Below are 24,576 nucleotides of genomic sequence, written 5' to 3' on the forward strand. Positions count from 1 at the left end.
GATTGCTGTTCCAGCCTGAGATTTAGCTCCTTAACTACAGCGCACAGTGCATTTTCCTGCCAGTCTGGAGCTGCCAGACAGAGGAGGCTGTTTACGGTAACTGAAGGGTACGACAAACTCAAGCTCTGTGGTCTGACTGAACATCTCAAGTGAGATTAATTCCTGTACGCGGTGTAGAAAGACAAACGGAAATACAGACAAGCGTTCAACAGGCCGTAGGTTCCCAAGTGCCAAGTAACACTGAAATAAAGAGTTTTCTACACTGCTGCAATGAAAGCTAGGCTGTGGAACTCAATTTAAGAACTTTAAATCTCTGTTTAGAAAAAAAACCCGAAAACCCTAAAATCTACGAATTGGATAGAAGATACTGTATGCTGTTTGATTTTGGATGATCGTTTGACTAAAAAAAAAACCCCAAAAGGTAAAGAGCAGCAAGTGCGCCGGCCCTTTTAAGTTCCTCCCTCTCTGCGAGGACCAGCGGTGTCTCGGGGTGTCTCGGCAGCTGAAGCTACCGCAGCCGTTCGCGCCACCGGAGCGGCTCGGGGCGCCGGGCAGCGGGGCGACTCGTCCACTGCGGGGCACCGGGCAGTCCCGTGCGCTCTGCCGGCCCCCCAGCTCCCTCCCCCGTTCCTGATCCCGGGGGACGGACCGCGCCGTGCCCCGCCGCCGCCCGCTCCCGGGGCCGAGAGCCGCCGCGCGAGGCCGGGCCTGCCCCGAGCGGCCGCGCGTGCGGGCGGCGGGCGCGGCACGGCGCCCCCTGGCGGCCGGCGGCGCTAAGGCCCGGCGGCGGCGTCGCGGCGCTGCCGTGTTGACAGCGGCGGCCGCGCCGGGAGCTGCCCCGGGAAGCAGGTTGGCGGCGCCGGGCTCCCGCTCCCCGCCCCGGTATGGCCTTCATGGAGAAGCCGCCGGCCGGCAAGGTGCTGCTGGACGACACGGTGCCGCTGACAGCGCAGATCGAGGCGAGCCAGAGCCTGCACTCCCACACGGTGAGCGGCGCCGGCCAGCGGGCAGGCCGGGCCGCGGGGGGCGGCGGGAGCGGCCGGTGCCGGGGCGGGAGGACAGGGGTAGCGAGGTGAGGTAACGGGAGGAAGCCGGGGGGCGCGGGGGGGGGTGCCCGGGGCGGTGTCCGGGGTCCGCGGGGCCGGGCCGGGGCACGGGCGGTGCGGGGGGGGGGGGAGCGGGGCTGGGCGGGGGCCTGCGGCTCAGCCCGGCAGGAGCGAGGCCGAGGGTAGCGGGAGGCGGGGAGGGCGCTGGGGCAAGGCCCGGGGCAGTTGTGGGGAGCGGGTGGGCTGGGGCTGTGCGGGGGCCTGGGCAGCTGGTGTGGTGCTGAGGGGGTGAGGGTGAAGCGGTGGGGGGGGCCGCGGGGCCGAGACCCCGGGAGCGCGGGTTTCACCTCCCGCGCAGCCGGGCAGCCCCTCCGATGGGGATGTGGCGGTGCCGCCGTTGCCCGGTCTCCTGCAGCGAGCCGGCAGTTGTTCGGCTCCTTCTCCTCCTTTCTGTTAGGCGGGTTTTCCTTCCGCAGCCTGCCGCGGCTCCCGGTGGTGGTACCGCCTCGGGTCTGCGGGCTGCAGTCGGTGCCCGGGCTCCGGGTTGTCTCGGACTGGCGTCCGCTCAGAGGGAGGCCTTGTGCCTTCTGACCAAAAAAGTTGTCGTAATTTCTGTTTTTCTCGGGGTCTGTTGCAGCGTTTGGAGCAGAGATGGGTTCTGGTTGCCTCATTTCGGTGGCTGAGATGAAGTTACATTTGAACGGGCCACATTTGCCTCCGGGGCGTACTGTGCGACTGTAGTGAAGGCTGTAAAGCTGCAGAGACGTTAACTGAGGGTACAGCCCCGCTTACTTTGCTGTGGGGAGTGATGACACTCAGCAGAATGAGCCCTACTGTGACTTTTGTATAAGTCACAGATTAATTCTTCTGGGATGTCTAGTACACATGCACACCGTCTCCATAAGAATTGTACTGTCTTTGAGCATGCAGTAATAGTCCAAATTTCATAATCTCCTGTTTGCAGTTATTTTCCACTTTAAAAACTAGGTTTACTTATGGTATGACCAAGCAGTACTGTGAATCAGAGAGAGAGCTGGCTGTCACTCTGATTCCTGCTTTAGCTGAGGGCAGGGATGCTGGGCTAAAAAGGAGGCCAGGGGTACTTCAGCCCCAGGTATGCTAGCAGGAAGCATGTTTTAAATGGAGAGAGGGTGTTCCTTCTGCCCTTTACACAGCTCTGATTCCTGCCTTGGTGATCTCTCTTCCTGGTTCCTTGCATCTGGTGAATACTCTTAACTTGAATGACAATAATGGTAGGTTCACCACGCGATACACAACTAATCTGTAGACTGTCTTATTAAATACTCTTCCTATAAGTAATCTGCACTTAAGTGTTTTTTGTGTGAGGAACTCGCATTAACTAATGTTGCAGTCTTCCTCTGAACAGAAGTTGTGTATGAGAAATTGTCCAGCAGATCTTAGGAATCTAGGAGGCTATGGCTCTCAACTGTTGCAACTCCTCTTATAAATAAAACCAATGAGGTTTATTTTCTGGCAAGCCTAATACTTTTTACCTGTTTCAATAGCTGAGGGGTGCATGTCCCAAGTCCTATGAGAAGTTGTGTAACTTCTAATACTCCCCAGTTAGCAGTCCAGATTACAGTTTCACTGTTAACTTGTTTCCATCCTGCCTTATTACACTTTTTTGCTAGTGCAAATGACAATAGCTTTTTGTGTTCTTGCCTTTGGTTTGCATGATTCTGGTTGGGGGAAAAAAAAAAGTCACAAAATTCTTTTAGAATGAGAACTTGGAAGTAGTTTTTCAATCCAGACTCTGCGTGTGTGTTGTCTTGTCCGGGTGAGTGTGATAGCAAATGTTGCTCCCCCCTCTGTCTTTCATCTCTGTGTTCTGTTACTAACGGATGTTCAGAAAAAAATCTGTACTGATTTGTTCTGATCTTTTGTTAATAACAGAATGCTGGCGCACTGTGCCTTTTGATTTAAAATCTGTCTCTAAGATACATCTATTAGTAATTGTTTGTTTTACTGCAGAAGCCCTGTTGATAGTTGAAAGATGGCTTGAAGTGTGCGTAGCACAGATGGTTTATATAGAGGCAGTGTGGGATAACAAAATACAGGAAGCCATAACACAGACTTGGTTTCTTGTTTGATGTAAGTCAACTATTTTGTCATTTTGGACACTTCATCTTAATGTCTCTGGTATCTGAATAATTTGTTTATTGGTGGATGACACTGTCCCCGATTTGAACTTTCCTGGTTTAAATAAGCCACACAAACAGATCCTTGTGTTTGAAAAGGTGTGTAAATGAAGCCCCTCTAAGAAATAAGGGTTGAAGTGCTTTTGTGGGGCATTAAGACTGTATTTTACTTTGTCATGTTATAGATGTAAGGAAGTAGGTTGTCATTAACTGAGTGCATTTTGGGTTTGTTCCTCATCCTACCTCAAAGTGATATCTTCAAAAGGTGTAGACCTATACAATTCTTCATCTCAAACTAATGTTAGGAGAATTTGGTCTTCACATGCTAGACTTGTTCTAAAGCTGAAATACAAAGGCATCTATGAATAAATTTTCTATTCTTTTGTCAGCAGTATCTATTAAGGTTTTATAATGCTACTTAGTGTTGCAAGAATTGCTTTAAACTTGCACTTACAGTTTTTTTCCTGTACATCACTGCTTGTAAAAGCACTCACATGAAGATGATTTAGGCCCAGGTTGGGCACAACTTTAGCGTGGCAACTGAACTAGTAATAATGTAAACCTTCTATGGGTGCTGAAAATAGCCAGTCTTCTGAATAACCAGCTAAGGAAAAGGTGAAGAATTTCAGGAAAAGATCTGTAGACATGGTGAAATACCATGCAGAAGACCAAAGCTTGTGTCAAATGAATAGTTTGCTTGTCTATTGTTCTAAGCAGCTTCTGTTAATTTAGATTTAATACAACAGACTGGGTAAGTGTAAACTTAATAGTATTGAATCAAGGGCTGTACTTGGCAGAGGCTGAGTTTCTGTTTCCTGGAGATGAAGGTGAAACTAAAAAAAACAAAACTGAAAACAAAACCCAAAACTACTACATGCTTACCTGAATTCTCCAGAAACCTAAGAAAGGACAAAGCTAGTATTTAAAATGTTCTTTTGAGGGTTTGCACTTTTTGCTTAGTAAGAGCATGTCAACCCCCTAGTATATGTGGTTTTTAGATTGTTAGGAAATCAATTGCAAAATTTTCTGATACGCTTGCAAGCTCTTTATGTTTCAAGTCAAAAGAGCTCAGAAGTTCTTACTTGAGCTAGTACATCTTAGCTGGTACATAATCTCTAGGCTTTTGTGTTGCAACAAAGAAATTGTTGGCTTAGGTTTTCTTTCCACATATTTATTTCCAGTGATAATTGAAGATGAAAATGATGCCTTTTCTTTTTTACAAAAGTTGTTTCTCCGGTTAAGTGTGTTACAAGCAGTCTGAGTTTTGTTGGAATGTGCACTTACATACAAATAATTCTGTAAGGCAGTGTTTATGGAGTCCTTTTCATTTTGAAAGCCAAAGCCAAATAAATTTATATGGCAGACGCATTCCAATGGTACCTCACTCAATAGATTTGAAATGACGTGAGTAAACCCTGTCAGCTTCATTTTGTCTCCTATGTGCTTCAATTACTAGCACTGCATAAGAAGAGAGAGTAACTGTGTAACTCCCAGGGGTGTGTTGGGCACCTTTTCATAGGCATGGTTCAGTGCTCTTGGTAGGTATCTGTACCAATGGTTTTGCAGAAAATGAAGTTGTTTTGTTGCCATTGTGTTCCTTGAATTCAATAGGAGTGGAATTACATCCAATATATTAAGCCATTTGCAAGTGTCTCATCTTAATGCCAAATGTGGTGTTCTAACAACAGGCATTTTCAGCACTAAAGCTTTAATAAATTTTGGCTATTGAACTTGCTTCATATTGCAATATTTTATCTGTATATTCACTATTTAAAAGTGGCTTGCTTTCTAAGCCTTAAAATAGGATGCTATTTTCTTCTACAATTATCTAGACATATTCCTTAATAAGAACTGCACATTTGTACATACAAGTTTTAGAGCACTTTAAAACAGTAAAACCACTAGCAAGTTATACATATACTTCTGAACATTCCTTAATTCTTTTCTGAAATGATTTTCCTTTTTCATGCATTTCATGTTTAAATTGAAGTAGTGAAACAGCCAATTTTGCTACAGTACATTGTTGTCTTAAAGGCATTTGGAAATGAACAGCTGAAATAAATCCCTCTTGTAACATACTTTCAGAGTTTTTCGTTTTCCTTAAGCAATGATGAATGTTGACACTCAGCTTTTAGATTAGAAAAATATTGAAAAAGCATTTATATTTTTCCTATATTGTTCTGTGATACAAAAATGGATCCATATGTTTCTAGAACTGTAGGATTTATTTTAAAAGCTTGTAAAGGACTTTGCACATCTGCTTTATAAGGAATTGAATCTCTACAAGGTTGCCTTCACTTTGGAAAAAAGAAAAATCATGAAGTTACTTTTAGAGGTGGCTTTAGACAGGGAACTATTAGAGTTCACGTGTTTGAGGTTTTGGAAATGCAGTTCCTCCACTGGACTTAGTATGCTTGACCACCTCCTGCTGCCCCCGCCCCCCCCAGCCTGAGCTCAAAAAAGATAGCTGTTTCATCACACCTAATTTTAAATATCCCAACCTTACGGTTTCCACTGGTGAACTTACTAAATTAGTATTGTGTTGTAGCTGCTGCAAAGATTGCAGTCAAAATATTAGTTGCTGTGTTGTACCTTAGTAAATCCATTGCCTTAGAGATCTTGCAGTGTAATTAGAATATTGTTATCAGCTACTGAGTATTTCCTGAAAAATACTGAATATTTTGCTTTTCTGGTGAAGGCCATGGTGACGCAGGGTACTGAGAAGCTGTTATTTCTCTCATCTCTCTCCAGAGCTTTTCTTGTTCAGTACGTTTCATTACATGTAAATGTGTGTCCTATTTTTTTTCTGCAGTTGTCCTACTTCATAGCTTTCACTTGTTGAATGGCTTACTCATTACTACACCAGCGATACAGTGTGTGTGGAACTGTATAATGTCCCCGGACAAACACGTGCATTGTTTAAAATGCAGGTAAACACCACTGTTGCTGCTTGTACCTCAGATGGGTTTAATGGCAGGTTGTGCAATAGCGAATAAATACTATGCCCTGTAGCGAAGAGGTCCCTGAGTCTGAGCAGCTTGCCTGATTTTGTTGCTACTTTTCACATGGGAGATTTTCTAAATAAACATTTAAAAGAGCTTCTTACTAGAAATTGTTCCAATCCAGCCTACTTAAGCAGGGATTGTATTCATGCTTAATTAGGCTTTCCTCTCTTTAATGCTTATAAAATAAAGCCCTTTCAAACTTCTAGTTGATGTGACCTGAAGGTGACCTGGATCTTTATAATGGTTGGCTTTTCAAGTCTGTTGGATTAAACAGATGTACAGCAGAAATCTGTGAAAAATAGACTGACTCTCCTGAGCCAGAAATTTAGAGACTATTTTCTTGGGAAAACAGAATGTATTACCCAATATTGGCGAGACTCTCTACGTTTTATTATATGAATCTCTAAATTCACCACTTGTTCTTTCCTATTTTGTCTCTGCAAAAGCCTTTCTTTCTTGTTTGCTTTCAGTTTCAAAAACTAGGAAAGATGATAAACAGTAATTGCTAAACATTTGGACATGCTTTGCTGTGTAACTTTCACCTAGGAATGTTAACATAAACCTGAGCAGCTCTGAGATGCTGATGCTGATGCTTTAACAAGTACTGGAATACCGGGAATAATCTTGGTGAATTTGGGGGGAAAACCACCTAAATGTTGTCTCTGCATGAAAATGGCTAAGTTCAGGATAACATTAATCCCAGGAAGTGATTGTGAAACTGTTACTGGCAAAGGATTGGAGAAATGCGGCACGGTTGTCACTGATCCATATGGATGTTTGGAAAATACTCTTTTTCAGAAACTCTATCCAGCACTCTGTAGTGGTAGGAAGAAGATTCTAGGAAACGACAGTGTGCAGCTGGGGTCATACAGCTTTCATTACTCCCGACCTCCTCCCAGCACCAGTTTCCACTTTCTTGACTAATTGGAGCAGCCAGGAAATGATCCCATAGGTAAAACCGCTTTGCTTGGCATCTTTAAAAATGTGTATTGAACTGCTGCTGGAGTATCAAGGTTGTGGCAGGCACTGGCTTGGCAGTATTGGTAGGAAGAGCAGCGGACGTACAAACCTTACCTGTGTGGGAGTTTGGAGGGACTCAGGGAGGTTGTCTTGGGGAATGGTTTTATGGCCTGTCTTGGTGGTGGCTCCTATGTAGTTGCTGCCAGTGAGCTTGCTGCCTGCGGGCAAAATCAGTAGCGTGAGGTTGTCTCTCTTCTGCAAGCTGGGACCTTTCTTTGCCAGCTAGCAGCTGCTAGGGCTCCTTTGAAGTTGTTTGGTGAACTGAGTCATAGGAAAGATTTTGAGCCATTCATGTAGGAGTGAAAGATGCCATGGGAATTTCTGCATGAGTGTAGCTAACCTAGACCTCACTGAGCCTGGTTGTTGATCCCTAAAATTGTTGGCAGGAGTGAACTCTGGTAGTTACTAGCTGTTTCTGAAGCCTTTTCCATCATATTTGCCTGTGTTAGATGATGCAGCTAAACAGAAATGATTCTGAGTGTGCCTATTTGTTTTCCTTACACTTTCATTTATTTCCTATGAGCACAGTCTCAGTCGTGCTATCAAATCAGACTGTCTCAGAAGAAAATTGTCATAATTCAGATTTTTTCCTAAATAAAACAGAATTTGGCAGCGTAATAAAGGCTTTTGTGCATTTAGGCTTTTTCCTTGCAGAGTTGAAAGCTCTTCTTTGGTCCTATGGGAAGCATATATCAGTGGTGCTAATTATAATCCCAAGACAAGCTTGTTGCTGTGTGGAGGCAATAGGAAGTATCAACTTCTCACTGAAACTCGGCATACTGATTATGTGTAGCCATGGCAGATACTGGGAATGGGATTGTATTTCTTATCATGGCTATTCTACTATGGCTATTCTTTGACTTTCAATCTTGTTACCAACTTTGGGAAAAAACCTAGAAGACTATTTAGGCTTTTTCATTAGTTGTATTGACAAGGTAGTGCTGAGGCGGCCAATTCTTTGTTACGGTCAGAGCTGATGGAGAGAGTGTGGTCGGGACTTACCTTTTCCATACAGGCAGAACTAATGACCACGTCTGGAGCGTGATGCGCTCTTGTTTCGGGTTGCAAGCCCCGTGACATAAAGAGGAGGCTCGATTAGTGCTTTAGGGTGCCAACGCAGAACTAGATGGGAAAAATCCTCGAGTCTGCATGGAGAAGATAGTTGTGGCCCTAATCTGGTTTTGTAATACAATCTTACTGTGAGAATGAGCTCTGAGCCCTGAGTTGTTTATCACTAGGCTCTCCAGAAGAGACGACTGTCGTATTGATCGGAGTGGTTGTATGCAAAAAGATGCTTTGATGGTAGTCTAATAAATTTGTGTGTTCTGCCTGCCTAAGAGCATTTTCTTGGGGTACAATAGAAAAGGTTAATCGCTAGATAAAGAGTAAGTACTACAAGGGATTGAGCAATAACTCTGCTTCTTTCAAAATTCTAGAAAAGATGAATGACTGAACATGGTGAATCATCACCGACATGGTTTTTCAGAGAAACAGCCAACGTTCCTTTGAGACTTGCTGAATAAGCAGTTGCTGCAATATTTTGGCTGTGCGTGAAGTAGCGTTTTCCTACTTCCCAAAATGCAGCAAGGATCACGAATCAGGAAAAGCCCCATGTTAGTGGTGAATCTGGGTTTCCAGGTGTCTGTTTAATCAGTTTCTGTCACACAGTTTCCAAACATAATTACACGGGTTGAATTGCAATCAGCTCTGTGGATTTTTGTTACTATTTATGAGGATTTGGGCTTCTTACTTTGCAGGACAATACCTTAATTGTAATTTCAAACGGGTAAGAGAAGAGAATATGGAGAGAGCGTGTCAGGCTGACTTTCTGAAAAGAGACACTTTAATTCCAGTATGATCATTACGTGTTTTAATTTGTGATATCTTGGATTTCTGTCATTTCCAACTAAGCTGCTAGGACATGAAATGTTTTAAATCCCTCTGGTTTTCATGTTTGCTAGTCTTGAATTTGTTCTCAAGGCTAGGTGGTTCAAAATTGCTACAGATATTTGACAGCTGTTGATGATAAAGGATATTTTAAGTGAATTTTAGAAAATGGAATAGCATTTTTGCCTGAGCAGCATTGTGCTTTGGAAGGAAACTTCTGTAGATAACTTCTGGATTAGTTAAGGTTGAACACACAAGGTAATGCCATCTGATAAGTGTTGCCTTTGCCTCTTGTCTGGAATAGTCATAATTCTTGGTTTACACTACTTACTTTTCATGGTTGTAAATGTTAAATGGGAAATTAATTCTGTGGAGGGATTCTCTGATGTGCTCCACTTTGTTTGCTTGTATCCAATAATATATTTATGTTCGTCAGTGTACAAGCTTTTAATTTAATTTGAAAGAGGAGAATTAGTTCTGTGTGGTTTTGAAGGCAACTTCCAAAACCAGAAGACGCTTCACAGTACCTGAAAGAAGTTACTAATAAATGCCTGTAGTGGATTTTTAACTGTGAAGCTGAATTCATGATACTTCATGGATCAAACACTTGATTAATTGAATTATCTAGTTGGTATGCAGGTACATGCCAGATAGAGTTATTGTTACCGAATGGACATGTTTGGTATATAAACTCAAGATGCTGGAAATGCCTTTTTTTTTATTCGTTGTTATTTCATTATTGTCTATTCATGATAATTTGGAATGCAGCATTAATTTTAATATCTGAAAAAATGGTGCATAATGCTCTGATCTGTCCTTTTTGTTTGTGTGAGACTCCTATTGATGTAAGCAGTTCAGCAAAATTAGGTGGCATTTGAAATTGAAAAATTATTCAGCGCTTTGCATAAAATACATTTGAAAGTTTGTACCAGGGTGAATGAAGTTAGCTGAATAACAAATGTTTTATCATGTGTTGCTTGCTGCACTGCAGGCAATAACTGGGTGGGCACTCACGTGTCGCTTGGCACAAATGCAAAGAGCTTTTTGCGTGTTTCAGCTTAGAAATACTGTGAGCCATGGCTTGAATTTGTATTTGTTTTGAATTTCTAGTTCTCACTTTGAATTTTGTAGCTGCACGTGTGCAGTGCAACTGAGCGTGTTCGTGAGGAAGCCTGGGGGATTTAGTGGTACTTTGAGCACCGGTGATGAGTCCCACCACCCCTGGCCAAGCATAGCAGAGAAGATGAATGTGCTTAAAAGGCATTGGGGACATAGGCCTCTCCTACATCAGACTGATACAGTTGGAAGGAAAGTGTAAAGCATAGGCACCTGTGTGGCTTCTTCCCCCTCTTCTGTCTCTGGGTACTCTCCAGCTCTCTTCAGTGTTGAGAGTTGCATTTTCTCAGGCAGCACCTTACTTTTTGGCTTTCCATTTTCATGTTTTTCAATGTAAATTATTTGGCCATGGGCTTATCTGTGCAATAAGACTTTAAAAAGAGCTGCATTTATAGAGCTTTGTGTATGCAAATGGTAGAGGAAGTATCTGTTACTACACTTAGCCCAGATTAATTTTATTTCCTTGCTAATTAAACAATATCTAAAATGGAGATTATAGGCTTTCTAGGAAAAGGACTTGCCTCGTTTATGATCTTTGAAATGTCAAAAGTGTTTTTAGAGCTGTTTTCAAACTTAAACAGAGTAGGGATAAACAAAATCACAGCTTCCTTGAAGTATGTCTGAGTAGGTGTACAAAATACTTGGTGTCTATTCTTGAGATAATTAGATAGATCTCAAATAATGATATTGCTGTATTGACCAGGTATTAGTCTCCAAAAGGTACAGTGGAGCTTGAAATGAACAGACTGAAAAGAATTGTGCTTTATGAATGTAATTGTGGTGGGAGAATTATTAATTCTTAAAATTTAAAAGTGGTTCACTGAGGTTTAGATAGATCTGCATAGTTAATATATAAATAATTAACATTAAGCATGCATTACAAATGAAGAATTATCATCATGCGAAACTGATACGTTCTAGTTACTCAGGCATACCCCAAAGCTTTTGTGGTACCATTTCTTGTACAAAAATAATTAGAAGTTGGGCAGCCATAGGTATTTACTGGCGTTTTATTCTGTTATGATGGCAGCAGTAATTTCTGGGGGCTACTTGTTAGATACTGGAGGTGAGGTGAGGGGAGGTTTCTTCAGCTGTTGTCGGTAGAGTTGTGTGGTGAGTATACTCTTACCATCTTTTTCTTTCACTAAATGAATCTGTTCAAGTGCTTCACAGGTCTGCAAGCTCTTGGACCTCTCTTCATCTTCTACTCTGTGAAGCAGAGAGAGACAGCTGCCAGTGATGGGTCTGAGTAAACCCAGCTCTGACTTTCACCTAAGCACTTAAAATCTGGATCTGAATTTTCTGTTTCTGAATGTTTCCTAATTGGGTAGTGGTCATATTTGGAGAAGTACGTAATAACTTTCTTCAGCTCATTAGTTCTCATTTCTAATAACTTTTTCCTTTTATTAGGAATACATAATCCGTGTTCAGAGAGGAGTTTCAGCAGAAAACAGTTGGCAGGTAATTTTTTAAACTGTGGTTCATGTAAGTAGGATGCCCTTTTAGGAAGAATTTGAAAATTGTCTCTTCCTAGCTTTTTAAATTTGAACTGGAGAGGGAAATGTTGGTTTGGAATTGAGAACAGGAAGTGCTGGAATACTTTTGGTCAAAAACTAAGAGAAAAACAGTATTGCTGCCAGCTACAGAAGGCATGTTGTCTGCTGCTATTGTGAATATTCCAGGAAAAATGCCTGTCATTTGTTATTGCTCTGTGTTGGTACGACCATTATTTTTAAATCTCAAATGCCAGTTTGTCTTCCTTAGTGCTAAAATCACAGCCTTGCTGTGACCAGCGAAACCTGGAAGTAGTAATGAAGATGGCTATGAAAAGTTGCATCTAATATAGCAACAATGCTTTGTTTGCAGACAACTTTGCTTGCAAATATTTTTAAGTTGTGTTAAGATAATGTTTAGAAATGCATTTTCATTCTGGTTGAGATGTGATTCAAAACTCTTCTTTGCTCTCTGGCAAAGTGACATAAATCCAGCAGTTATGCATTTCTATAAAAATGGTTAAAAGAAGATGATTATAGATGGGAATTCCTTTTCTCTGATGGGATTTTGAAGAGTAACATGCTAATGGGAAAAGTAATATGTTTCCTGAACTTTGTCTTTATATTTTGCAGATTGTGAGGCGATACAGTGACTTTGACTTGCTTAATAATAGCTTGCAGGTAACTTTCACCCTTGATACATAAATATAAAAAGTCATTTAGAAGGATCTATTTAAAATGGCTTGTGATATTTTTATATATTGCAGTGAAGAAAAAATACAAATTCACATAGCTGTAAAGAGAAACTGTGACCTCAAATGTAACTTGAATGTATACTTTTTTCACTCTTACGTTTTCTCTTGTAAAATTTTAATTTTAGCATCAACAGGACCAATTTATAGATAAATGGAGGAAATTGGCAGATACTGAATCTTTCCCTTCAGTACTGTGACTTGTTCCGGTTTTATGTGTTATTATTTGTTCCTCCTTTGATTCGAAGAAAGCCAAGGGACATGCCAACCTTGTAAATTCAGCATTGAAGTGCTATGTGTCTCATTATTTATATTCGTCTAAAAGCACTACCAGATGCTGCTTATCATGTGATGGTTTTCTGTATCACTGGGAAGTGTTCCTTAGTTAAACACTGGACTTACTGTGTGTTCTCTTTTGCTTTTTAGGACAATTATTTCTTTTTAGTTTGTGTGGGAAAAAGCAGGTTATATGAGTGCGTTTGGGAAAAGGGGGGAAGCAGCAGTGACTAGCATCTACAGGAGTGAAACTTCTTAGTCGAGATTTCCATAGTACTATGCAAGCAAGATAAAAAGTGAATGCTCCTGCGATTTGAGGATAGGTTTTCGTGACTTTGAAATTTTTTTCTCCTGTTACACGTTGTGCGAATTCAAGAGCTTAATACTGCTTCCACTTCCTCTCTCTCCTCCCCACCCTCCATGAAATCAGCTATCTGCTTGATGAACGTCCGTGAGCAAAAACGTGTAAGGCTGTTGAATTGTGCACTCTGATAGTCTGCTATAACTGATTCCTATGCTAGAAGGTGGATGGGGGAGCAAATTAGTCATAATTCAACAGATGCAACATGGTTGCATTATGGAATTATTTTATTGGATGTGCAGTAGCACATAGAACTCTTATCATGACCTAGAAACCTCTTGTGTGATGTGCTTAATAAATGCAATACAAAGATGTTTCCTGCTCCGAAGAAATCCAAGATTTAAGATTAGATAAGCACCCATGGGAACACAAGGAAATGAGATGGTACTAGTCTGTCAGAGTACATAGTGGTCACTATAGTCTTAACCATAGTCAAGTTTTGATAGAGATCACAGAGGGAGAATTTTGAGAAAGTTTTAAAAAGAAGAAGGAGTTCACTTTCACAGCTACCTATAACAAGCTCCTCTTAACCATGGGGAATAGAATGTGTTAAGGCATGAAAATGCTTTGTTGTCTTCTCATTTAACTTTCAAATGAGGCAACTTTAATAGGAAAGGCAATGGACCTTTAAGACTTAAAATTTAGAAATGACAGGTACTGAAAGCTTAGGCCTAGGTGGTAGGTCTAGAAAGTGAAGGTAAATAGGTTATGTATGATGTAGTACAGAAAGAAAAGGCCTTTGTATTTGAGACAAACGTGAATGATAAAAGTGGAGGGTTCAGGAAATTATTTGACAGCAGCTTGCAGAGTGGGACAAGGAGGAATTTGAAACGAGAGATTTTGCACCTATAAGCTACGAAGGTCTGGGACAAAAATGTCAGCTCCTTGGATGGCTAGAAAAGATCAAACAGAATCATCAAGACATACCTCTAACTTGGATAGGAGGGTATGCAGAGGGCGGCTAAATTAACAGGCCGTGTTCATTAGCACTTGGTCTCCTTCAGTGAAAACCTCAGCTCACCCTTTGATGTTCAAACTCCTGTTTCTGCTTTCTGCAGTCTGGAAGGGCAAAGATATATCTCTGCTTGGAGACAGCCTTTTCTGGCTAGTACAGAGAGTCACCCTAAGAGGTGTAATTCTTTATTATGTGCCCAGCAGAGGGGCAGGAAGAGGGTTTTGCCTTTAGCAAAGATGCACAACTCTGCTTTTGACAAACACCACTGCTCCTCCAGCCTAGTTCCATATGCCAGGGCTGGAGAGACAGCAGACAGTAGCTGGCAAGAAGCATGTTAAAATTGCTCTTTTCTCCCACTGGTTTGGAGTTTTTTATAAATTGCTCTTTGTGATGCTGGAGCTGAAGCTTTCTGATATATTAAGACATGCAACACTCCTCTGTTCTTTCCATCCAGAACTCTAAGCAACAATATTTCATCACAATATTCAGGCCCTATGACTTGTTTTTAAACTCTTTAAGCTCTCATCCTGTCTATATTGAAATTAGAGTAAACAAACAAAGAAACCTCCAAGCAAAACAAAACATCCACCCCTCCAACAGTGTAAAGCAATGAACAATAAGAAAATGCCAAAACCCAATCTCCTTCCTTCAAAACTAAAATGTTCCTGGAAAAACTGCTGGAGCTTCTTTTGGGTGTAAAGCCCCAAGTTCTTCTAGTTCTGGTGGCATACTTGACCTCTCTGTAGGTTTGGGTGGTTGTGTTTGAACACACAACTGCAGTTGAGTTGGAATGCCACTTTTCTGCTGTTAATCTGGTGCTACCTATGCAATAATAGTAAGGAATGAGAATTTCCAAACTGTCTAGACTAGGGGATGCAGTTCTACCAAACACCTTGGAAATAATGAGAGGTGTATACCTGTGACCCTGATCTACCTCAGAAAGTTTCAAGCCAGATTCCCTGAACTCTCAGCTGTGTACTGGATTGAAAAGCTCCTTCCAGACCATCCTGCGTTTCTTCCTCTTTGCTTATTTGACAGAGATGTGTGGAGATCATTGGCTGCTCTTCTGTTTGGTTAAGTGAACTACTGGTACAGTATTTGCAGCCAGATGCCTGGCTTTTGTGAAGCATTTTATTGCAGCTTTTGAACAGACATTCCTGAGCAGGCTGTGGTTTGAAGATAAGAATGTTGATTCCCAGGTTCTTCTGTGGCAAAGCCCATCCTGGCTCCCGTGTTGATCTGGAGCCACTTAGAAGTACAACTCGCGTTTGAAAGCATGCGAGGCCTTTGCAAGGTCAGGACCGCAGTGAGGTGTTCTTCTGTGGTAGACAGTGTTCTCGCTGTGCTGTGTGTTTTGGCAGATAGCTACAAAAACTTGGGGGTGAATGTTACTTTCCGCTGAAAAATAGCGGATGTGTGGTTTATTGAAATAATTTTTAGAACAAATAACAGTGGGTTTGAAAACATCTGAACTGGAATCCTTTTCTCTCTGATGGTAGCTAGCTGTCAGGTCAAGAAGGTAAAGGTGATTATGATTTGACATGCTTTTCCAGTGAGCAATACCAGAAATTGATGTAGTTTTTGCTTAGAAACTTGTTTTTGAATTGAAGTAAGAGTGGTCTGCCAAATCAGAGTTTTGTATGCTTCTGGTATTACAGCCAGTAATTCACCAAATTAGTTTTAAGTGGTGTATTGTTGCTTTTGGGTTTATTCCTGGATATATTTTTTTCTCCCTTGACTGTAAAAGAGCATTAAAAATGCTTAGCGGATAGGATGATTTTTATGAACACCTTTTGTAATTCAGGCGTAGTTATAGCTCTTTTTCAGCCCATGATTTGCAGTCAGAAACAGGAGAAGTAGAAGTGCTAACATTAGGGGGGGACAACTCCTGTGTTCAAAAGGAGGGGAAAAAAAGGGAATGCTACTTCTGCCCCAGTTTGTTGAATTAGTCCTTTACTTTTTCCACTAGTTAAAATGAAACTTGTTCAAACACCAAAAGTCCTGGTCTTCTCCCTGGTGAACTGTTTGCTTTAGAAATGAGGTTATTGCACCTGGTGTAATTGATTTCTGCAGTACATATTTCCTAAAGGTAACTCCCACAGACATTCACCATACCCAAGGCAGGTGCTTTGATCTGCAGGACAACAATGTGTTAACAATATGAAAAATTTATTCTGGCAATTCACATGGTGTAATTGAATGTAAACACTGTGTGCAACCTAATTTTGTTTTCTAAAGATGATCTCTTTGATCTGACTTCATAAGGCGTTGAATTTCTGTACATTTTTTCAATGTCCTATTTCGAAGTATTTCTCTGACTTTATCTCAAGTTTTGGATCACTTATGTCAACATGAAACAACTACTGCACACCCACTGGTGGATTGCAGCTATTTCTGGGCTGAAAAATATATAGCTGTTTAAAAACTGTACAGCAACAATTCAGAAGAGAAAATGGAAAAGTTGCACCATATTTGAAATTACAGATTGAAAATACTGACAGTAAGGGCTTTCCTTTGCCTCTACTGCCTTTATAGGTAATTTAAAATTACTAATCTGCACTTCATGAAATAAGAAAGCATAAATCTTATCTGGAGAAAATGGTAAAGTGTGAATTGGTTCTGTGCTGTGGCAGAGGTACATCATAGAAAGGATTTGGCTGAAAATTGTAGCCATTTGGTATCAGAAAGTTTTGTGTAGTGATCTTAAATGCATGACTCGCTACCAAAAATGTATCTCCTTGCGTTTTCAGTGTCGTTCCACTTACTAATCTCTTCACAGTGGGATGTGAGCTGCTGTCTGACTAGCTCACCCTGATAACAGTACCTACAAAAACATAAAAGCTTGTGTATACATAGAACAAAAAGAGTTAGCCAGTAGTCAGCTTGCTGCTGTAAGTCTTTTACTTTCTGGGTTGTTAGCTTATATCCCTGAGGCATTTTGAGAGCAAGGTTAGTAATTTTTCCTCTCTTTTTAAGATCTCAACTCTAAGTCTACCTCTCCCTCCAAAAAAATTGATTGGAAATATGGAGCGTGAATTCATAGCTGAAAGACAGAAGGGACTCCAGGCCTATCTCGATGTAATTACTACCCATCACATACTGTCTAACTGTGAACTGGTAAAAAAATTCTTGGACCCAAACAGCTATTCTGTAAACTACACTGGTAAGTGAGGAATTGCAAAACTTCATTACAGTTTCATGTTAGCATGTGTGTGTATCTTCTGTTAATGCTGGCAGGGATTTACACTGAAGCATGGGGGACGGAGGGGACAACAACCTTCAAAATTACTATACTGTGCATGTGATTATGATAATGTTTCTCCAGCTCTATGCATGAATCATGCTGCGATTGTCAAATCCAAATACTTGAATTATTTTACAGAGCAGTGGCGAGGGTCAAGATCTATTTAAGCGGAACTTGGGGGAGGGGGGTTGGTGAGAGTGGCATCTACTTTTTCACAGTTCGTGATAAATGGGGAGTGCTGGTGTTTCGAAATTATTTGTTTACCAGAGTGTAAGGTGGAGTTAAGTTTGTCAGCTCTGCATGCTGTTAAAACAGACGGTCTTCTGAACACTGAATCTTGCATTTGTCATGGTTCTGAGGTTTTTCAGATCAACAGGAACAATTGTGGTCATCTTGTCTAGCTTCCACTCTCACTTTGGATTGTGAGACTTCCTAGAACTAATTGTTTGAGCTAGTTTGAGTACTTTTTCAAGGCTTGAAAAAGTCCCCTCAAGTACTGGAAAATCACTGCATCCCTTAAAATGATACCCCAGTGATCGGTTCTCTTCATTATTAAATGTTTCTTCTTTGAATTTGTCTGACTTCAGCTTCAGCTGTTGGAAATTGTTAAATAGTTGTCTTGCAGATTGAAAAAAACTTCCTCTTAGTGATGAAACCCACTCCGCAGATTTAGTTCATGGGCAAACTGACTCTCTGCAAAATGCAAAGCTTGTTTTCATAAAAGCAGAGCCTACTGAAGCAGAACTTACTGCTTCCTTTTCACTTGTCTTTTTGCTCTCCCTTTATGTAACATTCTTGTGTCTTCAGCTTCAAAGTGCAAAGAACATTTCCCGGATGTTTATGATAAGCTGTGGAGGAGTTGTAAATTATTAGTAACTCTTTGAGGATGCAGTTTGTCTGGCTAATGCTGAGCAAGCAATTTAAATCCTCAAGGAGACGCTGTGACTTCTGTGTTAATTTTGAGCGCTTTCATCAAGATTGTTTTTTCAGCGAGTGGCTGGGAAGTTAGTAGCAATCAAGACGTTGCTGATGGTCTTTGGAGACACCATCAGTTTGTAATTTCTTAAATACTGGAGCAGTGAGCTGATACTTATTGCACTGCTCTCTCTCTTTTTCCTAGCCTATTTTTGGAGAGAGAACATAGAGTGCAGAAAGATCAGTGCATCCTTACCTTTTTGCTGTGTTTCTATGCCAAGATAAGCTATGTTAGAGAAAACTCCTTGTTGGCATGATTCCCTTTCTCCCCCTGCTGTCACCACTTCTCACTGAGATTTCCCCTCAAATTGCTTCATGAATAAACCAGTTGTGTTCCTAGCTGTGGGAGAATTCAGTAACCAGAAGGGTGACACCCCCCTCCCCCCCCAAAAATGTGTGTTGGATTATGATAGCTAGCAAAGTATCTTTGCCTGCACAGAAAAGGACAGAATAACACATAGTGAAACAAAACTGATTAATTTACATGTAGTAATGGCAATGCAGATGTACATTAAAGAGATGTAAAAGTTAGCACTTTTACAGGTATAGCAGAAACATTTAGTGATCTAATGCAGTGTTGGAAATCTTCACTGTGAACACTGGATTTGGACTTGGAAATGTAGATCTAGAACAGACAGAATGCAAACTCTGTAAGCTAAGTTTTTTGAAGTCAGTGCTTTCTCTGTTTTCTCTGGGGATTTGAGCTCTCAGGTTAAAAATGCAAATGCCCTTTAACTGTGTTTTTATCTGATTTCCTTTTAAAGTGATTTTGCTGACTTTCAGTCTGAATTCCTGCAGGCTTCCTTCTGGCATTGAACCTTACCTAACATGTGGATAATCATCTTAAATAGTCTCTTAATTTTTTTTTTTTTCTTTCCAGAAATTGCCTTGCAGCATGTTTCCATGTTCTTCCGATCAGAGCCAAAGTGGGAAGTGGTAGAACCATTGAAGGACATAGGTAAGAAGACCATGTATGCTGAAAACTTGTCTGATTTGATTTTTTTTTTTCTAAATATACGAGTTGTTCTAAGATTACAATACTACCTTTGCTTACAGGCCTTGTCCTGCCTGTAAGCCATGTGATTTAATAGTGTTTTAATTAAAGCTGTTGATGACTTCTCTTTTGTAGGTTGGCGAATACGTAAGAAATATTTCTTAATGAAGATTAAGAATCAACCAAAGGAACGGCTAATGTTAAGCTGGGTATATATACTTTCATCTCATACTCAGGTCTTTCTTAATCAACCTGGCTTATTTCATTTATATTGGCTACCATGCATGAGTGACAGAGAGATAGACTTAAGACCTCAGGCTTTGAAAAAGCCTTGGAAGCCCTTAGGTGGATGTGTGGTGTGGGAACTTCTTATGTTTCTTCCCTCTGGTGGCAAATCCAGTTTGCAAGTTTCTGTGGCTGGTCATTTGTTCCCATTCCTGCACCTCTGTTTCTTCAGTTGTAATGATGTAGCTGTTGAACATAGCATACATTTGCTCACTGAAAATAACGAGGTGATCCTTTTTAAAGTGGTGGGTTTCCTTACTCGGATCTTCAGTTTTACTGATAAACTAATAGGTAAGAGAGGCATGAATTGCTCCTTTAAGGTAGACATGTATTGACACCAAGGAATTTGTTGTTACTAAACACTTGCTTATGTTCCTGTGCTGCCCTCTTAATTATATCAGCATAGCTGTTTGTGAGACTTCACTGGAGAGCGGATATCACTAAAGCCTGCAATAGAAGGGAAGCTTTTTTGCTGGAGAGGAAGAAGGTGGGGGTTTAAGCCTTATCAGTTCACAATGCACACAGTCCCCAAGTTTGGGGTTGGCAGAGTTCGTTCAGTGGTAGTAATGCATGTCAGCTACAGGGGAGGAAGGAGGCAATAATACTTACTGTCAGATACTTTGTATTGTAAAACCATGGCCCTATTCAGCCTCTTCAAGTTTCATTCTGTATGTGTAATTTCCTTGCTTGCTCTTCAAAATATACCTTCAAGCAGCTGTCTTAATTTGTGAGAGCAGAATATAGATCACATTTTCTTTATGGAATGCAACATCTATTATGATGCCATTCTTTTCCTATTTATTTCCAGGCTGATCTTGGCCCTGATAAATACTTGTCTGACAAAGACTTACAGTATGCTGTGAAACTTCTTTCTTCCTGTTCTGTGAGTATTACTTGAAGACTTTTAAATTGTGCCAGCACAAAAGTGCTTGTCAACTACTGATCTTGCAAAAGCACATGTAGCCTAGTAGACATAGTTGGTAATTTTAGAGTTGCTTTCATTTAAAGATGTGTGAACCTTTTAATTACATTTTCCACACAATATGAGGTAACATATTCTCAGCACAAATAATAGTCCTGCAGGATTATTACAGGAGATTCAGAGTTGTGGTTAATTGTATGTTTTTCTTCTTGTGCAGTAGTATGAAATTACGAGCTTTTATTTCAGCTCCTCAATACTTCTAGGCTGTTAGGATAGTGCTGTCTAGGTGCAATTGCTAACCCATGTGCTGGGGATATTCTCAGGCAGCAGTAGATAAGGCAGTCCAACAAGTGTCGTTATTTTTTCAGTTCTTTGAACTTAAGACAGGAATATCTTAGTAGAGGCACAATGGGGGCTGTACAATTTAAGCTCCTGTGCAATGCCACGTTATAAATCCAATAGGCATCTCTGTCTGAAAAACTGGGATTTGACTCCAAAAGGAGTTTCTCTTTGTTGGTGTTAAGCATGTGAGAGACTGGCTGAGAAGGATGGTATTTAAACTGGTAAACCTCTGTGCAGTCTTGGAACTCAGCAGATGCACACAACAGAAGAGGCTGAAAACTAGGCTTTTCAACCCCCAAACCAGACGGAAACTGATGTATTAAAATAGGACATGAACAAGGGGTCTTTTCCTAACTTGCAATTTCAATTAAAGTATGTGTTGCATGTGTAATTTATTTTCCAACTGTGCTGTCTCATTTCGTTTCACGAAGTTGCAGGAAGTCGTTATAATATTTTCTGAAGATTCTTCATTTGTCTAAACTGCCAGTCTGTTTTCTTAAAAAAAGATGGTGGATTTTTTTTTAATCATTTATGTGGAAATTGAACAACATCCTTGTGAAGTTTTCTTTGCATTTACTCCAGGTTAAGACTGAATATCTTGAGCAAATATCACTGACAGAATCCAATTTATTACTTTAAACATATAATTCAGGCAGATCTTTTCTTATTTGTGAATTGAGCAAAAACTAATTACAGAATTTGTCATCTAAAACTTACCTACAGTTTCTTCTTTTGGTAGCATCCCTATATTTACAAAATCACTTTTGCCACTGCCAATGAATCTTCAGCGCTGGTTATTAGACCATTCAGTGAAAAAGGGACACTAAAGGACCTTATTTATAAGGTAATATCTCTTTCCTGCTGCCCCCAACTCAAATGGTAGAACATTTGCTGGAATGACCATAGTACCTCTTTTATAAAACTGTTTACCATCTATTGCTAAGCAAACTAAGACAATTACTGCTTTTTCTGGGCATGATACTTGATATGTCTGTTTCTTTTAAAGGCAAAGCCAAAAGACCCATTCCTGAAGAAGTATTGCAATCCTAAAAAAATTCAAGGTCTTGAACTTCAGCAAATAAAAACATATGGAAGGCAAATATTAGAGGTATTTTTTCTTTTTGCTTTATTTACCAACCGTTATGTTTTTTTTTTTTTGAGGCCAAATGGTTTAACTAGAAAAAGTAGACAAACTTTCAAGCACACAAGCTTTATTTTGGCATCAGACTTCAAAGCTAAATGTAAAGTGAGATTAGCTGCTGGGAGTTGAATTTAGATATGTATGTGTAAGGCCATTTCTGACAAAAAAAAGGCAGTTGGTATGTGTGGAGCTGAAGTGGGAGAGAGGTGGTAATGTATTTTTTTTCCTTGCAGGAAAAGGGAAAGAAGTAATTCATAGCCTGCAGAACATGTGCCATAAATTAATTATAATTAATGTGGTGTTTTTTAATTTTTTAATTCTAACAATAATATTCAGTAGAATTGTGAATTTTAGTTTCCAGATCTCTTTGGGAGGTGTCTATTAGCATGCTTTGAGGATCAGCATCAAATGTTTGTTTTGTGACAAATGTCACCAGTGAAATGGAAATGAATAGTCAGCCAAAGATGATGTAGATAGAAGATCAAGTTGAGCAAGCATTCCAAATAGGGGCCTCATCTATTATGTATCTGCTTTAGTATTGGAGCATTGAGATCATCAGAGCATCTTGTGACAGTGCTCTTGTCTTGGATTTTTTTCAGGTATTAAAATTCTTGCATGAGAAAGGATTTCCTTATGGCCATCTTCACTCTGCCAATGTGATGTTGGATGGGGACATCTGCAAGTTACTGGATCTAGAAAATTCCCTGTTAGGACTTCCATCATTTTATCGATCATACTTTTCACAGTTTCGGAAAATTAATGTAAGATTCAGACAATTAATTCAGCTGACTTATGCATCCCTTTATCCTCAACTTCTGTTTGTGGAGAACTGACTAGAATGAAAAAAACCTCTATCAACCCCCTTTCTTTAATCTGAGCTTTTCTCCATCAAATCTCTTTCCTGCTTCCTCCAAATCACTGTCTGGCTGCACAGAAATTTTGTTGCAGCACACTGGAGTGAGGGCTGAGGCCAAAGGTAAGCAGGTAGAAGGGAAGTGCAGGTGAGTGTTTTCGTGACAGCAGTGCCGCCACAAATAGAGGTTTGTGTTTTTAAGATCCCTTTCCACCCTGGTCTTGTATTTTATAGGAATGTGCATATTGTCTACCACACTTTTTCACTGGTATGTCTGTACAATGAGCGCAGCTTATTACTTGGTCTTTGCTGGGAGTAGTAATCAGCCTTGTCTTTGGTGGATACTGTGAAAATTGATTAGATGCTTGCAGACATCTAGCTACTAAAGTTGGTTTTTATTTGTTTGAAGGGTGTCTCAACTGCAGGCCTGCAAAACAAAATACTATCTTTCTACAAAAATATGAAAACAAATTTGCCTTGTTGCAGCAGTACAGCCTTTTAGCCAGCATCTTGCCCTGCCTTTAAGTGCTTATTGTAATAAATTCCATACAGCATCACGAGACAGCTGCTTGTTGACCTTGCTAAACAAGTTCTACTATGTTGTCAAAGAAACCATCAGAAGTTCATGCTTAGTCCAAATCTGTTAGTGCCATCAGAGCTCTAAGCCTCCTCCAGTAAGAGGAGCCATTTCTGTTTAAACATGATTCAAAAAATCTCGGAAATATGCTGTCTGGGAGCTTAGCATGTATGTACAGCTTGTACAAACCTAAGGAGGAGTGAAAGAGACTCTCCTAGGTTTGTTTGGTAGCATTTTCGCTGTCTTTTTGTCTATCTCCCTGTAAAGTGACAGCTGGTCATATTGTGAATGTCATTCTTCGCTGTGTGACTTAGCTAGGAAAATGTGCTTGGTTGTGATTCATATCGATGTATGGCTCTCTAAACTGCTGTGTATGAAAAGAGTTTATTACTTTACGGGTTTTTACAGAACATGTATCCCATTTGTATCATCACGTACAGAAAGACAGCAGCTTGAGGCGTGAAGATTTAATTCAGTTATGCAGGGAAATGGTTGTGGTTAGATGTCTTAATGGTTGCTCTTTTCTATCTTCAAATGCAAGACCACTCCTTTTCTTTAATGGGTTATCGCATGTTTTCAAACCAGTTGTGAAAAACTGATTGCTTTTAGCAAGTTGTGTTTTTATTTTTTTGTTCTTCCACAGACTTTAGAAGGTGTTGATGTACATTGCTTTGGACACTTACTGTATGAAATGACATATGGAAGACCCCCAGATACGATTCCAGTAGACAGCTTCCCTCCTGCACCATCAGTGTTTGTTGGTTAGTATACAATCGAGAAAATGTCAGTCTTGGCTTCCTGGGTACTCTTACCTTTTACCTAAGCTGAAGTGCTGTGAAATAGCAGCCTGAGATCTTTGCAGCCTGTGACCAGAAAGAACTAGTAATTTGTAAAAATAGAAAATGTGTTCTTTCTGAAATATGTGTAGCATATAAATAAAACATTTTTTTTAAACTGAGTGATAAAGCAGTGTGTAATAAGTAATTAAATGTCTGGATTCCCTTGCCTCATGTCTAACATTCTTGAAAAGCTTGTATCTGTAATAGTAACATTATAATAAAAAACACGCCACAGAGCTTCATCACTGCTTAGTTGATGCAATACTTTGGGGAACATCGCACAGCAGTGCCAGACATTCATGCTAAATCATTTGCTATCCTGCCGTGCAAAAAT

At 40.5% G+C, this 24,576-nt stretch overlaps 1 protein-coding gene across 13 annotated transcripts in view; it reads left to right on the plus strand.

The window, feature by feature from the left end:
- The first annotated feature begins 876 nt into the window (after positions 1–876).
- The window catches only part of PXK (PX domain containing serine/threonine kinase like), a 36,745-nt gene continuing 13,045 nt past the window's right edge, over positions 877–24,576 (plus strand). For 5 of the 13 annotated variants that reach the window (XM_059823503.1, XM_059823500.1, XM_059823504.1 and 2 more), the window contains exons 1-11: positions 877–986; positions 11,644–11,694; positions 12,360–12,407; positions 17,047–17,233; positions 19,170–19,247; positions 19,419–19,492; positions 20,377–20,451; positions 21,572–21,676; positions 21,839–21,940; positions 22,573–22,734; positions 24,047–24,164. In XM_059823503.1, coding sequence (XP_059679486.1) covers positions 885–986; positions 11,644–11,694; positions 12,360–12,407; positions 17,047–17,233; positions 19,170–19,247; positions 19,419–19,492; positions 20,377–20,451; positions 21,572–21,676; positions 21,839–21,940; positions 22,573–22,734; positions 24,047–24,164 — 1,102 coding nt within the window. In that variant the 5' untranslated portion in view covers positions 877–884. The remainder of the gene's footprint in view (positions 987–11,643; positions 11,695–12,359; positions 12,408–17,046; positions 17,234–19,169; positions 19,248–19,418; positions 19,493–20,376; positions 20,452–21,571; positions 21,677–21,838; positions 21,941–22,572; positions 22,735–24,046; positions 24,165–24,576) is intronic. The other 8 variants (XM_059823505.1, XM_059823507.1, XM_059823512.1 and 5 more) reach the window with 3 other exon arrangements.

Source organism: Gavia stellata, chromosome 12, assembly GCF_030936135.1.
Source record: "Gavia stellata isolate bGavSte3 chromosome 12, bGavSte3.hap2, whole genome shotgun sequence".
Lineage (NCBI taxonomy): Eukaryota > Metazoa > Chordata > Aves > Gaviiformes > Gaviidae > Gavia > Gavia stellata.